The sequence below is a fragment of the Triturus cristatus genome, chromosome 2_2 (assembly GCF_964204655.1).
Source record: "Triturus cristatus chromosome 2_2, aTriCri1.1, whole genome shotgun sequence".
Classification (NCBI taxonomy): Eukaryota; Metazoa; Chordata; class Amphibia; order Caudata; family Salamandridae; genus Triturus; species Triturus cristatus.
In genome coordinates, this window is record NC_140582.1 from 1095440041 (window position 1) to 1095457048 (window position 17008).

General features: G+C 45.3%; 1 protein-coding gene across 1 annotated transcript; it reads left to right on the forward strand.

The window, feature by feature from the left end:
- The first annotated feature begins 15668 nt into the window (after window positions 1-15668).
- On the forward strand, window positions 15669-16781 carry LOC146863208 (uncharacterized). Its single transcript, XM_085643157.1, has one exon. It carries the CDS (start codon window positions 15669-15671, stop codon window positions 16779-16781), a length of 1113 nt encoding a protein of 370 aa, XP_085499283.1.
- The last annotated feature ends 227 nt before the right edge of the window (window positions 16782-17008 follow it).

Below are 17008 nucleotides of genomic sequence, written 5' to 3' on the forward strand. Positions count from 1 at the left end.
CTCTCCTGGGGACTTGTTTCTTCTTTATTAGACTTTGCAACTGTAACTACTGTAACCTTGTGCCCTTTAACAAAGCACTCCTTCTCCCCTTGTTGGGGAGGGATCCAGCATTTATACCCTGGAGTCTCAGAGACCCCGCTGAGAGATTCCACAGCGTCAAGGGAGCCACACACATAGGAGGTGTGGGTATGGCGCCCCTTTCCAAAGCACTCCCTCTCCCCTTGTTGGGGAAGGATCCAGTATGTATGCCCTGGAGTCTCAGAGACCCCTCTTACAGAGTCCACAGCGTAAAGGGAGCCCCATTCAACAGAGGCGTGGGATCACCATTTCCACCGGGATCACAGCACACCGGACGTTAGTCACTGTTCTTCCTCGGCTTCCGGTAGTTTTTCTTTCACCCTCCCCCACCTCTTTCCCTCTTTGTCTGTCTCCCCTGCTCCTATCCCCTCTCACCTGAATCTCTCCCCTTGCCTGCTTTTTCCCTTACGTATATGTTTTTTTAATCGCATGTAACTACGTAACTATGCTCTGAAACTGTGTAACTTTGTAACTATGTAACTTTTAACTATGGTCTGAAACTCATGTAAAGCGCTCTGATACCTCCGGGTCTAGCCAGCGCTATATACAACTTTTCAAATAAAATAAATAAATAAAAAGATAAGTATTTCTACATCTTTCTCGGCTGGTAATGTAATCTTGAGTGCGGCGTCCCTAGTAGCTCCCAGTAATTCTGTCATTAAGGTTGGAACCGTTGCTAGCTTATCAATTATTTGGGTGCAATGGCAATGGCACATTTGATATGTTGTTTCCCGGTCTCGCTGGACCTTCATAATCATCTCATTGAAGCTATGCAGCTTTTGTTCGACCCCCTGTACGTGGATTGCTAAAATGTTTAAAAGCTCTACATGGGTGTCTATCTTATCTGCGTGGTAGTTCATTGCTGTACCAATGCTGTCCATGGAATTTAGCAAATGAAGCCTGACTGAAGATGTTGATAGACTGCTTGATGCTGCTAGGGGTGAACATGCTTGTTGTTCCCGGTGCTGCAGAGGATCCGGGGAAGGATAGTCCAGAGAACCCGGGGTCCTACCGAGATGCTCCTTGTTTTGCGAGAGTTACGTCGTGGGGGTTATTTAGTTTTTTTATTTATTTGCTTCACATGTTGTCGCATGAATTGAATTGCGAAAATTCCTGGCCTGGTTGGTGTGCGGTTTCCAACAGGGGAGATGATGAATCGGGCTTGTCTTGTTCATTGACATTTACTTTGGCAAAACCCAACTCATCTAAAGGTGGAACTACCATCAACGTATGTGTATCACTGAAAGGACTAAGAATGTTTGTGTTCATCTGATATGTTAGTCCGCCCTCATTGTTTCCCAGTGGGATATGTTGTTGTTGCAGCGTTTGTGTGTCTAGAAAAGGCGGATGGCTATGAATAAGTGCCTCGATGACTTGGAGGTTGTGACTTTGATGGATTTCCGAGGAAAGGAGAACATTAGGTATTAAGGGTTGCAAAAATGGAACTTGTCTGTCTGCTGGGCAATTTATCATGTATCCTTTGGTGTTTTCTTGTTATTCCTGCAACTATGGATGCTTCTTTCTCCGGAGAAATTCTTGTCGGATTCGATTTGAGGATCTGTTATAGTAACACTTGGGTTGGTGTCTTTAGAGATCACGAAATCATTGCAGTCCCAGTTTTTCACTGTGGTTTTAATAGCAACTTAAAAAAAAACCTGTGATCAGTGCCCGTTTGCTGCTGTTTGGACATGAGTAGTGCTTGGTTAGTACTGATGAGGTGGCTTTCTTGTTTCCTTTTTGGGCGGCATGTGGGGCAGACTCTGTGAGTTTTTTTGAAGCGTTTGACTTAGTGCTCATTGTGCCTGTGGCTAAAGCTTCCAGCTCAAACGGCTTATCTTTATTTGGTGACCTTGGCTCTGAAAGGTTCACTCCCTCCGGCATTATTCCAGGTGAAATTCTAGTGTGATCCGTGGCTGTGGCGATGGCTGGGGGGTCCTCCTTTACCTTTTTGGCTGTGCCTGGCATCTTTTTGTCTTTTTTCTCCCCTTCTGTCGTTCTCCCTGACCTCATGCCAAGTTAGATCTCACCGACCTGATGAAATGGGGCCACTGGGAGGTGGTGGAAGGCACCCAGGACTGGTACCCAATCCTCAGGAGAAATGGCGTGCGTAAAAAACCCAAGCCTAACAGCATGAGTGGGCTTAGCTGGCACTACGTTAAAATTAAGAGTTAAAAATTGGTAGACATTGTGGTAAATTGGATTACGTGCTAGCTCAAGCCTGCAGCTCCAGCCCAACAATGGCCTGTCCCCCTGCCTACGGCCGTGGTATCAGCTTGTTAGATTGATGGGGGAGAATGGCAGTGGCAGTGCAATTACGAAACGATGGGGACAATGCGCTGAGCGTTGGTCTGACGTCATATTTTTGGGAGCAGTCCACCAATGAGCAAGTGAGCCTGATCCCTGAAGGCAGTGACGTTCACTGCAGCAAAGCGCAAAACCCCCCATGAAAAGTAGCGATGGAATGGTGTGGAGGAGCTGCTGGGCAAAGGCGGCAGGAGCTTTGCGAGCTTACGAAGTGGTCAGAGCAGGGCACACTGGGGGCCGCAAGCCGAACCCAACTGGTTGGCCCGCTTCCGCGGGCCCTCCTGGGCACTTCACTCAGCAGCCGCCTGCTAACGGAGGCTGCGCTCTCACCCTCCTTCGCTTGTGCCTTCACTTACTCACTTGCCTGCTTGCTCTACTCTGCTCATGCCGCTCGCTTTGCCACGCCACGCCGCCCTTCCAATGCGGGGGTCAGCAAAGCAGGCATCTCCGGGCTCAAACTCTGGGCTCCGGGTTCCGGACTCCAAACTCGGGGCGGCACCGGTTGCCGGTTGCCGAGCCGTTTGCCGAGCTCCGAGCTCCTCGCTCCTAGCTCCTCACATGACATGCACAGTGCTTCCGGGTCAGCGATTAGAACTGCCAAAGCCTAAGTTCGCAGGTAAAGCGATCGCTGCCTGTTACTTAATGTCACCATTAATAGTAGCCAAATGCAACATGCGAGGCTATTCAAAAACAAAAATAAACCGCAATAATTTTTTGAAGTTCTCTAATCTGCCAGGAAACCTTTCACTGACTGTTCAGTGTATTCAGTACAGGATAACAAGACAATCGTTCTTAGTTACAGCCTAACCTAATATGCAGTAACGGCTCATGGAGGAAGTGCTGTGAGTCGGTGGGGCGTGGTGGGGAAGGGGCACGGTGGGGGGTAGTAAACTCTGGTTGACGGCCGACCGGAGTAATGTAAAAACATAAATAAATAAAATGAAAAGAAGATGGAGGTAGCACCAGAGATTAAGTCACGCTCGAGTCAATATGGTCTTTCAATGTTCTTTAGTCTTCTTTAAGATAGTGTTTCGTTCTTTTTAAAGGAACTTCATCAGGGCTGAAATCAACATATAAACGATACATAAATGACCATGAACAAAGTACATAAAACCAAATACACACATGAATATAGACCACCTAACATATATATATAAATACAAAACAAAGTCATACTCCTGGGGCACACAGACAAAATGTGGTTTCAAGGTGCAGTGCTTGAAACAGTATGTACAGACATTATTGACAAATACAAATGTCAAAGACAAACCATCACGATTGTAATAACAAAGTCGACCAAAGAGATATTGATAGTTTAAACCAATCTAACAAAAGAGACAGATTTATACATTTAAAAACTAAACGTACAAGAATCCATGGAATCCAAGAAACAATATATAAAGGAGCAAAGACACAAGAAAGGGAAGACTGTGCAGACCTATAACAAAAATTTGAATACGTAACGTGCAAGGAAACTTACAAGGATCCATGGAATCCAAGAGACAATATATAAAAGAGCAAAGACACAGGGAAGGGAAGGCTATGCAAACATATGCCAAAAATTAGAATACGTAACATGTGAGGAAAGGAAAAAGAAAAAGGACATAAGTAAAAGTAAATTTTGTCTCTCGCAGTCTGAGGGGGTGAAAAACAAAGGTGGAGAACGTGAAAAGGGGGCAGGGTGGACAGTTCCTGACCCCCTAGCCTTGGTCAGGGGGTCCCAGAAGGACCCCCAAGGGCAAAAATTTATTTTAATTTTTTTACGAAAAATCGCGGAGTGCGCGTAGCGTACGTGCACGGTAGAAACGGAAAAATTCCGCGAACTACGTAACGTGGGCGCGCGGTTCGCGAAGCGCACCGTGCGCCCACCGCAGGCGCACGGTCCACGAAGCGCACCGTGCACATAACTTAGCATTTAAAGAACCGTACAAATTCACTGAAAAAACCATAGGTTTCACACACGTTATAGTTACGAATTAGCATTTAAAAAACCTTGCAAATTCACTTAAAAAACCATAGGTTTCACACATGTTATAGTTAGCTGGGCATTTCACTCGTGAAAAACCATTGAAATTCCCCCGTTATAGTTAGTGCAGGCAACTATAACTCACGCGACCGCAATCCTCTGCTGATGACGTCAGATATTACATCACTGATGACATATGTGTCTTTATGAAAAAAAAATATTTGTAATATATGTATAGCTAAAAATTAATGGAAGAAGACATGGGTAAATAAGTGTCTAAATACAGTATTAGCATCAGCAGAGGATTGCGGTCGTGTGAGTTATAGTTGCCTGCACTAACTATAACGGGGGAATTTCAATGGTTTTTCACGAGTGAAATACCCAGCTAACTATAACATGTGTGAAACCTATGGTTTTTTAAGTGTATATATATATATATATATATATATATATATATATATATATATATATATATGTTAGGTGGTCTATATTCTTGTGTGTATATGGTTTTATGTACTTTGTTCGTCGTCATTTATGTATCGTTTATTTGTTGATTTCAGCCCTGATGAAGTTCCTTTAAAAGGAACGAAAGGCGTTGGCTGTTGTTCTGTCACATACTATCTTAAAGAAGAATAAAGAACATTGAAAAGACCATATTGACTCGAACGTGACTTCATCTCTGCTGCTACCTCCATCTTCTTTTCAATTTATGTTTCTGGATTTCCAGTGAGACCCAACTGCGGCAGGTCTCGGAAGCTGATTGCACAGAACTTTTTCACTATATGGGCATTAGGAACAAGGTGCTGAATGTTTAGTCAGCTGCAGTTTCTATACTTGTTTACAAATTTGTATTGACTGTTTAAGCACTCATCCCCTTGTTAAGTAATTTGTATGATATGATAATGAAAGAGGTCACACTTTGGATGGCAAATACTCTAATAACAGTGACATAGGCAACATTTCAGTTCTCTCGATTCTGTGGTCAGACCTCTGTGCCATCCAGTTTGAACTGAATAGTCATTTGGCTCATCTAACATGCACCAAACAGGCCCAGGAGATTGTTACCAGAGCTTGAGGAAAACTAGATATTATGAAATTCGAAAATTCTCTCATGAGCTTTTTATCTCATCCTCCTCTGGATGTGGAAGAGGCCATGGCTGCGTATAACAAATGGCTAACTAATGCTTGTGATCAGCTAGTTCAGAGAAAAGAATGGATTCCTAAACGAGCTTCAACCACTGCTCCTTGGTACTCCACTGAACTTAAAGCCAAAAAGTTGGCTTGTAAACAATCAGAGAAGACATGGAGTAAACATTATGATGAAGCAGACAAGGAAAGATACAAAATATGTATCACCAGCTATAAGCATTCACCTCTAGAAGCTAAAAAACAGTTTTTTTCAATGCAAATAGCATTAGCTGAATCCAATTCAAAAGAACTCTTCAAAACTATAACTAAACTATCTACCCCGAATACTCCTAAAAGCCAAGGCCATCCTGAATTCTGCAATAAAATTGCGGACTTTTTTAGACACAAAATAGAAACTATATTTTCTTCATTCATTAGTATGACTTTAAAGAATTTGATCAATTCCAACATAAAGGAAGTGGATGATTCTGGCTCCTCATTGTCATGTTATCATTTTACTCCCTTGGAGAAGTTAGATACGCTCAAAGTACTGAATGCGACTAAATCAGGCGCTCCTAATGACCCTTGTCCAGTTTGGATCATTAAACAAATCCCAGAAATAATTGGAACAGCATTGACCCCTTTGCTGAATGCCGTTCTGTCATCTGGCATATTTCCTAATGTGTGGAAAAAAGCTTCCGTTCTTCCCTTATTGAAGAAGAACACTCTGGACCCAAAAGATCCTAATAGTTACAGACCGATCTCTAGGCTTCCTTTCCCAGCCAAAATATTGGAAAAGGCAATGAACAACTAGCGCTTTTATCCATCTTAATAATTCTCTGGACTCATCACAATATGGGTTCAGAGCTTATCACAGTAATGAGCTGGCTCTGTTGAAATCCACGGAGGAAATCAGAGAGGCCATGGACAGCGGAGGAAATGCTGTACTCATTCTATTGGACCTATCCGCCGCTTTGAGTCCATCATAAAATATTGATGGACCGGTAGTCTGAAATTGGTGTTAAGGGGTCAGCTTGGAAACTTCTACATTCTTTCTTTTCAAATAGGTCGCAAACTGTCGACCTGGATGGTAATATTTCGGAACCTTTTTCTCTTCCTTGTGGGGTGCCGCAGGGCTCGTCTCTCAGCCCAACGCTACTTAATACATATGTGGCACCATTGGCGGGAGTCATTAGGTCCTTTGGCTTCCAGCTCACCTCTTACACAGATGACACACAAATTGTGCTATCGCTGACAGAGGGAGCTGAAAAGAAGGCCGGGGATTGCTTTCATGACTGTATGAGTGCCATTTCGGTTTGGATGTCCTCCAACTGTTTAAAACTCAAATCCTCTAAGACCGAGGTCCTAAAGTTTGGCAATAATCCCCGGGTATGGACACCATAGTGGTGGCCAGAGGACCTTGGTCTATGCCCAGTACCTTCAAAAAAAGCTGTTCTGGTGGATAACAAACTTACTATGGGGGACCAAGTAAGTATGGTGACATCAGCCTGCTTTATGGTTCTCAGCATAATCAGGAAAATTAAGATCTTCCTCACTGAGAGTAATCTTAGGACAGTGGTGACGGCCCTCATAATGTCGCGTTTGGACTACTGTAATAGCTTATATCTCAATGCGCAAAAACAGCACTTGAATAGGTTTCAACTGGTCCAGAACGCAGCGGCCAGAATGCTGTCTGGAACATCGAAGTTCGTTTGTGTTAAGGGAGAACTGAAAAAACTGCACTGGCTCCCAGTAAAGCTAAGTACATGATTTAAGGCTTTGTGTATTGTCTTTAAGGCCGTCAATGGAACAGGTCTTGAGTTTCTCAGACGTAAACTCTAATGGTATGTTCCAGGCAGGATGTTAAGATCAACGGGCGCTAAACAAGTGCAAGTTGCCTCCTTCAAAAAAACAATTGGGGAGGTAGAAGCTTTATTGTTTGTGCCTCCAGAGCTTGGAACGAGCTACCTTTTCAGCTTAGAAATGCCCCGGACCTTTTTTCTTTCCGTAAGGGCTTGAAGACATGGCTTTCTCTCAGTAGCACGTTATCAGCCCCTCCAGGTAACCAGTACTTAGCGCCAGGACACCCCAGGGTAACCGTGCGCTCTATAAGTAGAAATAACATGGTCATGAAGAGATGGCACTGAACTTGTTTAGGGCAAATACTTTAAAACAAACAACTATTCTGGAACCATCAAGTAAAGCTAGTCTTAAAACTCTGCTTATAAGATTGGGAAGACTAAGGAGACAAGAACTGAGCCGATGGTCGGATAGGGTATCCCTGAAACAATATATTGAGAATGGTAAAATCCACAGAGGATTGCGAATTCTCATCTTGTAGTGTGGGTTAGCCACTCCCTATGTACAACACTAAGTTAGCATAACCGCGTCAGCTGTTAGAAAGCCATCTTGCCGCTTCTGCTGCTTTTGCACGCGACACTGTTGTTACATGTTATTCATTTGAGAAATGCTTAATCGACTTTGCTTCACATGAGAACCGTCTGTTGTTTAACATCCTTAACAGTGAGCAGTGACCTTGGTCTGTACACCGTGTAAAGAACGAGTCTGGGTCACTAGACGGTGCAGGTTGTTGTGTTCAGGTTGATCGTACCACTTTTTAGCCATAACATGCACGCAGCTGCCAATACCTGAAAGATGAGTGCTTTAATATTACAGAGCAGCATGTTTTAGATTCATTCGGAGAGAAGAGCTGTTGCTGGAGAGAGCCTAGCTGATCCTGTGATGTGATTCCACTAAGCTGATCTATAAGGTATGGGGTCCCCCATGCAAGCCTTAGAGACCTTCTATTAGTCTAATAATAACCTATTAGTTGCTAGAGAAAGGAGGGTGGTTGCTTTCCACTGTCATTATTATTATGATTGCTCCTTTCATTCTGTATGGTATTGTAACAATGCTGATGGTTCTTATCTTGACCATTTGTCTGCTTGTGTTAGCCAAAGTACTGCATCTTAGGACGCGAGGTTTATAAAATAAACTCTTTAAACTTTACTGTGTCTTTATTATTCTGTTGTGGACTGATATATAGATACAAACAGGTATTTTGGATTCCCACCACTCCTGAGAATATCTAAGTCGCTTGTGCTGGGTTGTCTATACATTGGGACCGCCGAGCTAAATCTCGGATAACGAATGGGACACTAAGCTAGTCGGATAAGGGGTTCTTGGTTCTGAGGGGAGTTTCTGGTACACCACAATTCTCTGGGGTCCTGGTTTCCTGCGCATAGTTCTGTGCATAAGCAGAATCCCTGCAACATGGCGCACATAACGTTTGGTCTTTTGATCTGAAACGCCTTAGTAGTGCTTGTATTAGTCCACAACGCCCTCACTCTGGTTTCCGGATAACGGGAGTGATGGCTTAACCTACCTAGGTTTCGACTAAAGGTTCTTTCAAGCTTGATAATTAAAAAGGTTTCTTTTTTCTGAACCCCAGTGCTACTGTAGAAATTGTTGTTGCTCTTTAGTGTGTTCTAATGGCGGTCGATGTCGCCGCACACAGTCGGGTTCCCCTGACCACACATCTACGGGCTTATGGGGTGCCTGATGACGGGTTGGCTGTTATCTTTGTGGTAGGTGCTGACGCAGCGTTCCCGTATGAGTTGTTTTACTCTTGGGCGACGTTTGAGGCGGTGGATGCAAACGATAATTTGTTCCACACCTTTACTGCCACTCAGGTACCTGCAGCCTATGCCGCTTATAGGACACTCGAAATTCCTCTCACTGCCTGGCAGCATACCATTTGGTTTAATGGCGCCCTTCCCCATGCGGTAGTACCGGCGAGAATGGGCCCATTGTCTATTGCAGGGGCCACATGGCCGGTGCTGGCCGGCTGTACGCCTCATCCCCGTTACTTGACGGTCGGGGTGGCTGAGTTGCATGTACTACACACTGCCCTGATTACGGTCCATAGGGCTTTAGTGCAGTACGTGTCTCGCAACGTGCAGGTGGGGGCACCTGCTGTTGCGGGTCACACGACTGACCACCACGCGGTGGTCATTAGTCCCGTTATGGTTAATGCGGTTGTAGGCAAGCGCCCCCAAAGTAAGGATGAATTTCATTACTGGCTTGCTGAAAAGTTTGATCAACTAGAAGCCGTGTTTCCAAACACTTCTCCTGTGGATAAACACAGGATACTCACCATTACTTTACCGAAGGATCTGGTCCCTGATATTGTTGATTGTGAGAATTGGGGCAAGGTCTTCGCTGCAACCTATGCGAAATGCTATGGGACTCCGTCTATGTCTGTACTACCCTCCGTCATCAAGAAAGTCCAGGACAATCATGGTGCGGAGGTGGCCATTTAATTGGGAATGTGGCTTGTCGACAGCTTCGATGTGGTTTGTTCCATGGTGATAGGCAACCTCAAAGGGGATGTCATGCAGTTCCAAGTTGGCAATATGCTGGAACTTGTGGATCCGGCCGACAGGCCCAGGGAATTCGCAAAAATTATTGCGAAAGCCTACAGAATGGTGGGTCGTAGCGCCTTAGGTGTGAAGCCCACCGTGATCATTCCCGATGTAGTACAGCAGTCTAAAGTGAGCTCGTCTACGAAAGACGAGAAGCCCAACTTTCCGAAACAAAGTTAGCGAGCCAAAAAACAGGGGAAGCAGCAACAGAAACGGAGGTCTCGTTCTGCATCGCCGGTTCAGTCGACAACTGAACGCACTTATGATTTGTGCGATCGTTCTAATATTAAATCACCTGATAGATTTCAGGTTCCTGAACAACGCTCTCCTCGTTCTTCACAGGAAACATCGGCTTTTCAATCCGGTGGCGGAGATCGTTGGAAAGGAAGGGGTGCTCAAGGTCGTGAGCAGCCCCGTCAGACTGGTGGTAAAGGCAAGCAGGATGAGTTTGCACGTCAAAGACCCCCGTATCAGAAAAAGAAAGTTGCTGCACTAACAGCGAGATATGCCTCAGATAGTACGGACACAGCTTCAGAACCGGACATGGGCGCTAACGCTGCTAGACACCGCGGCGGAAGTTACAGTAGTGCGGCAAGCACTGCTTCCATAGCTGGCGGCGACAGCAACTGATACCTTTGTAAGTGTTGAAACTGCTGATACTCGCGTAGCTCCCCCTGAACGATTGTTTGAAATTGTCCTTATAATTGAGGGTGACATACAACGCAAAATTAAAGTGGTCTTTTGGGATAATCTAACCTCAACCTATGATATTCTTTTGGCGGAGGCAGATTGGCCCGCTGCTTTCGTTTTAGATGCTCCTAGAGGGGAGGAGGTAATCCTCCCGTCCTTTGGGCACACAGTGCCACTGGAGCATTCTAACAGGTTGGCCGGGGAGTGGGCGCAGGTGCTCGCGCCTGCGTTGTATCGTAATCAGGTTGGCTGGGATAAATTTTCTCCCAACCATACGATTCCGTTGCGGTCCGATCCCCAGCCTCAACCCCAATATCCCATGCGTCGCGAGGCTAGATCTCACGTCACGTCTATCCTTGAGCAATTGGAATATCAGGGAGTAATTGAAACATGTGTGTCACCGATGAATAATCCTTTGTTCACTGTGACGAAGCCTGACGGGTCGTATCGCCTAGTTTTGGATTACCGGCACTTAAATTCGCATTGCCGGACATGCGCGGTACAAAATACTCACAGTTCGGCTCTCGTAGGTAGTCTAGTGAGAAAACGGTTTAAAACCACACTTGACATTTCCAATGGCTTTTACAGCCATAACCTGTCCCCTCATAGCTATGAGTGGACGGCGTTTACCTCGGGTGGCAAACAAAAAAAGTTCAAAAGACTCCCAATGGGCTATAAGAACAGCCCTGGGGTCTTTGCTGCCCGTGTGGTCTCTCTCTTAGAGATGATTGACCCAGAGGCGTACTCGTATGTAGATGACATCTACCTAACGGACGACGAGTTGCTTCCACACCTTGCTCACGTGGATAGCATAATAACTATGTTTGCTGACTTCGGTTACAAGTTCAACTTTGCGAAGTCCCACATTGCCGAGTTCACAGTTTTGTTCTTGGGTTATGAACTCAATAATGAGGGTCGAGGCTTGGCTCCGCAGTTCCTTGAGAACTCCTGCGACACTGAAGAAATTACAATCTTTGCTGGGTTTTCTGAATTTCGGTCGAACCTACATTCCTGATTATGCCCAGCGTATCAAGTCTCTTTATGCCTTGGTACAACCTACTTTTACCAAATCTTGCTGGCTGCCTGAGCATTCTGCTGCATTGCAATCTTTGCAGTCTGATCTTCTTGCTTCGAAATTCTTACAAACTCGTGATAACCACACTAACCTAGTCATTAGAATCGTACCGGGTGCGGTGGGTTTCACCTACTTAACGTTCAATGAGGGCGACACCGTCCCCATTGCTTACAAATCTCATCTGTACACTTCGGCTGAGCTGCGCTTTTCCGCTGTCGAAAAAGTACTGACAACAGTTCAGATGGCGATCCTTCAAGAACGAGCGCTATCACAAGGGAAACGCATGCTGGTGGTAACACCATATCCTGCCCTTGAGGCGGTGACGAAAGCTAGTGTACCTAACTCTAAGGCTTTGCATCCAAGGTGGATACAATGGGCTACCTCCTTGACCTCGCCTGACGTCACATATATCTTTGACGCGGCATTACAGACACAGGAGTCCTAGGAATATGAATTCGTTCATCCAGCTCCTCTGACTTTGCGTCCGCTCGAGGACTACCATTGTGTCATTTACACTGATGGGTCCGAACAACCCGCTACTGGATCAAAGCACGCCTATTCAGCAGCCTGCGCAATTGTCGTGGGTACTTTCGTGAATGGAGAGTTCCAATCTGATGTCGTGCATACGCAGTCATTGGGTGATTGTACCGCGCAGTTAGCAGAGCTTAGGGTTCTGGTGCTTGCACTGGAGTTTGCTGATCCTCGGCTCACTACTCTTATAGTGAGTGACTCGTACTATTGTGTTCAATCTTACAACGACAATCTACATTTTTGGATTCAAAATGACTTTCGTATTTCCAAAGGTAGCACAGTAAAGCATAAAACGCTTTGGGTTCGAGTGGCAGAACTTAAAGAACATCTGCCCCTCGTGAATGTAATTCACACTCTTGGTCACCAACGAGTTGGCGTCCATGCTGTCGGTAACAGTCTGGCTGACGAGGCAGCAAAAACCGCAGTGGCGACATATTTAGTAGCAGCAGTTACAAGATCCAAAACTAAGATTGATGATAATATCTTGGCAGCTATTGCTGCTTTCGAGACAGGGAAAGGCTTTCCAAAAGGTTTCCCTTCTCGCTACCATTATCGCTTAAGTCCTGATAACGTCCCGTTAGTGAGGATTAACGACGTTGGTGACAGATTGATTCCCAACGCGGACTGCAGACCATCTCTGAGTTCAGCTGCCCACGAAGGTGTTGCGTCTGCGCATGCCGGAGTATCGGCTACTGTATCCCTGTTACAGCAACGTTACTGGTGGTACGGTTTGCACAAACAAGCGCGGGCTTATGTCCTTCTTTGTGATATTTGCCAGCAGATTAAACCTTCCTCTGCAGCGCGACCACCACAGACGCAGCTGTATATATCTAATCAACCACTTGCGTGTGTTTATTTAGATCACTGCGGTCCTTTTACCTCTGATACTGCGTACAAGTACATCTTGGTTGCAGTGGATTCGTGCACACGTTTTCTGTGGGTGTGGCCGCAAAGGAGTGCTGATGCCCGAACTGTCATCAAGGATTTGCTTGTCTTTATTGGGAGTTTTGCATGTGGTACCCTTCATTCTGACCAGGGCCCTGCGTTCGCCTCCAGGGCGTACAAAGAAGCCATGGGAAGTTTGGGGGTCCAAGTCAAATTTTTGTCTCCATACCGGCCTGAGGGCAACAGTGTTGTGGAGTGAATGAACCGTGACCTAAAGCAATCTTTGACAGCCAGGGTTTTAGGTACTGGCCGGAGCTGGCTAGCTCACTTGTATGACGTGCAACGTCCACTTAATAATCTCCCTAGAAGGTCTCTAGGTGGGCGGACCCCGTACATGATGCTCTTTGGCATACGAATGTTCGTCCCAGACCTTGAGGGTCTAGACATGGCGGCGGCGGCCGCGCCTTTTGACCTAGATGATCACTGTGCTGTATTGCAGAATCTTCAAGAAGCCAGAGACACTCTAGCGAAAGAACACGTACCCTCTACTTCCGAAGCTGAGCTCCAGATTCCGGTAGTCGGCTGGCTACCTCGAGTTGGTGACCTGGTCCGTGAGAAGGTGGAGAACAAGAAGGAGTTCGGCCCCTCTTATCATGCACCGGTCCCGGTGCTTGGAGTCCTGGGTACACGTACAGTTGTTTTACCTCCACTTCCTGGTCGCAAAGATAACAGGTACATCTCGATTGACAATGTCAAGCTACAGCGGGTGGCCGATTCTCCATAGTATGACACCTCCAGTTTCTTGCCCTTCTATTTTGCGAAATTCTGTTGTGGTGCCACCCTCTGACATCATGCCTGAGGTTGCCGTTGAGATGCATACAGTTACTACTCCTTCTGTACCACCAACAGCTGGTGGTTTGCCAGATGATCCTGAGTATGCTTATCCTGCAGGAGTCCCGTTGCCTCTATTACATTCAACAGCGATTGACCAGTCCCGTTCTCCCTTTGACACTGAATCGATGACTTCCACTGCCCCTTCCAAAATTTCTATATTTTTTGCCTGGTTCAAGAGACATTTTTTGGTTGCACCTTGGACTTACATCTGGTTGGTGCTGATATGTATTTTTTTGTTCATGTCCATTGGCTTTGTGGTAGTGTTTTTTAGACTGATCAATGGACACTACCTGAATGAACGTTCTGCAATTCGATTTATTAATGCATTTTTGGCCCCCCACTCCTCATCACACATCATGAAAAGGGACCAGACTTTTGTGAACATTACCGCCTGGCCTGTGCGTGATGGGATCGCTTGGGATGCTGTTAAATTTCAAATTCATGGTCCTACTGAAGTGATTAATGTGCCTAATGTCTTTCGTGTTTCTATGGGTGATGTAGTTAAGCAGAACATCCGATCGGATGATTGGGATGTACAAGCAATAGAAGCACTGTTTTCTGATTTGAAATATTATGCTGCATTTGATGCCGAAGATTTGTATTTAAATACTGCAAATTATGGTGAACAATTTTGCTATCAACATTATGGCACACATTTCCTACACAGAGCAAATACTTTTCGTAGTTTTGTTAATTACACACAATGGGAACATTGTCCGGCCCCTATGTCTGGCAGCTCTGCCACTTCAGTGAACAAATTCACTTACTTTTCGGATTTTAGTGTGTCTAATCCGGCCTCTTTTTACTTTAAGGTGGCGGCTGAGCCCGCTTCTAAGGTTAGGTTAACACACACCAAATTGTTGTATTCCAAGTCCTTTATGGACGAATTGGCTATCGGAGGTTATGACCTATGGAAAGCTACTATCGATCTTAAATCGGTTTGGGGAACTAAACCGTGGCAGGTACAGGGAACAGAAGCTTTGCATCGTGCCTGTCTTATCCCAAACCACATCTTATTTTTGAATTCATCTATTTTTCAGACCACCTGTTTTGGATTGGCTATTTCTAAAAAATTGAATTCCCCCTCGATCCCGGATCTGGGTGCTTATCCTGGTTGGGATAATCATACAGATCTGCCCCTTACTATGTTGCAGTCCCTCGTTTCCAACACCACCTTCAATGTTTCGGCATTGGATCCTGAAGGGTGGTTGGTATGGCAAACGAGCTCAGATTCCTGTCAACGTCGATTTTTTAATTTGGCTCCGGGGTATACACAACTTAGAGTAGACCCTCGTTTTCCATCTTCACACACAGTAACTACCTACTCTGTGGGAAAGTTATGCCAGTCATGGCTGCAACATTCCACATTAGCTTCTGTTAAGCTTCATTTATCACGTTTGAATGACAAAATAGATTTGAATAATTTTATTAAGGGTCCTGCGACTGGCAGGTCTAAAAGATGGGTGTATGCTATTTACATCGAAGTTTGGAAATTGTCGCAAATTGAAGCTGCATCCAGATTACGCCTATTGATCAGGCCAATATGGAGAAAGTATTGGCTGTGATAGATAATAGCATAAACACTTTGTCTTCTAGAATTTATACTTTAGATAACATTGTTTCACCTGTCGTAGACATTGTGCAGTATGATTTGTCTGTATTGTATCATGGCCAGAATCAGTTGCGTTCTATTATGCAGTTTGCGTGGACATTGCAAACGTTAAAGGCAGGGAAAGTCCCTTGGGATTACATGAATGTTTCATCGTTATTCCTTCCTTTTAACTTGACTGCGAAACAACAGTTCATGTCCATGAAAGATGCTACTTACTCATTACTGCACATTGAAAAGTTAGAACCTTTGCCTTTCTCTATTGCTGAATTGAACTCCGCTGTGTGGCTTATTCACGGGTTGATCACGTTACCTTTTCCCCTGTTTAAGTTCAGTTCGTGCATGAAACATTATGCCCTAGGCAGATATGAACAACTTGGTACTGCCTTCCTGCACGAAGTTTGGTCACTCCCGTTCACATATAGATGCGTGAGAGACGGCAAGGAGGTTTACTTAAAGGGTGAAGAGTGCACATCTGCCCCTGATCATTCTGTAGTGTGTAGACACATACAATTACATGGCGCTTGCAATATACACGCTCCTAATTTGGCTTGCGCCCTGAAAGGAATTTCGGTGCCAGTTATAACCCCTTCATTTACGCTGCTTGCTAACGGCAGTTATTTGCTTTTAAATAACGAAGCTTGCTGTGGAATGCTAGTGGGAATACCTTACATAGTAACTGTTTCACAGTGTGTAGTCTGCTGTAATAATGTCCTTTTCCCACCCCCGCATAGTCGGCTCGATGTATCCACCTGGCCTTCGATTCCAACCTTGAAAGCAGAGTTCAACAAGATGAGCAGAATAAGGGCTCTTTTGTCTCAAAAAGAGGTTGCGTTAACTTCGTCCCGTGAAACATTTCTCCTTCACATTGCAAACACCTGCACGGAAGTACAGGCGCTTTTGAATACTGACCTCCCCCTGCATTTCGGGACCTTGATACAGACTATCTTTAATGCCTCGTCTACAAGTGGCCTGGCTCATTTTTTAAAAATTGTGGGCTCCGGCCTCGTGACATCTTTCCAAACTATTTTTGGTGTGATCCCCGCATTTTTTCATTCTATTTTTTCCAGTGTCTTCGGAGGTCTACCTTTGCTCCTTGCTCTCGTAGCTGGGGTGCTATTGTTGATCTGCGCGCTACGCTATGGCTGCACACCTTGCGTCACAAGACAGCATGCCCCGGCTGCTACATCTTCGTAACCGGATGCTTGAATATTATGGCACCTTACCCCTGGCGACCTTAAGCATCGCATATGGATTGTCCTTCCGGTTTCCCTTCTTTACTTATGTGAAATCTGTCTTTCACTGCTAAGATTGTCCATTCCAGTGGGCTCTGGATTTGTGCCTGTCAAACTTGGTGTCACCTGCCCCGGATTTTGATCGACTGATGGGCCCCTTAGTGGCTCATGAGTTTGCCTGTTCTGGTG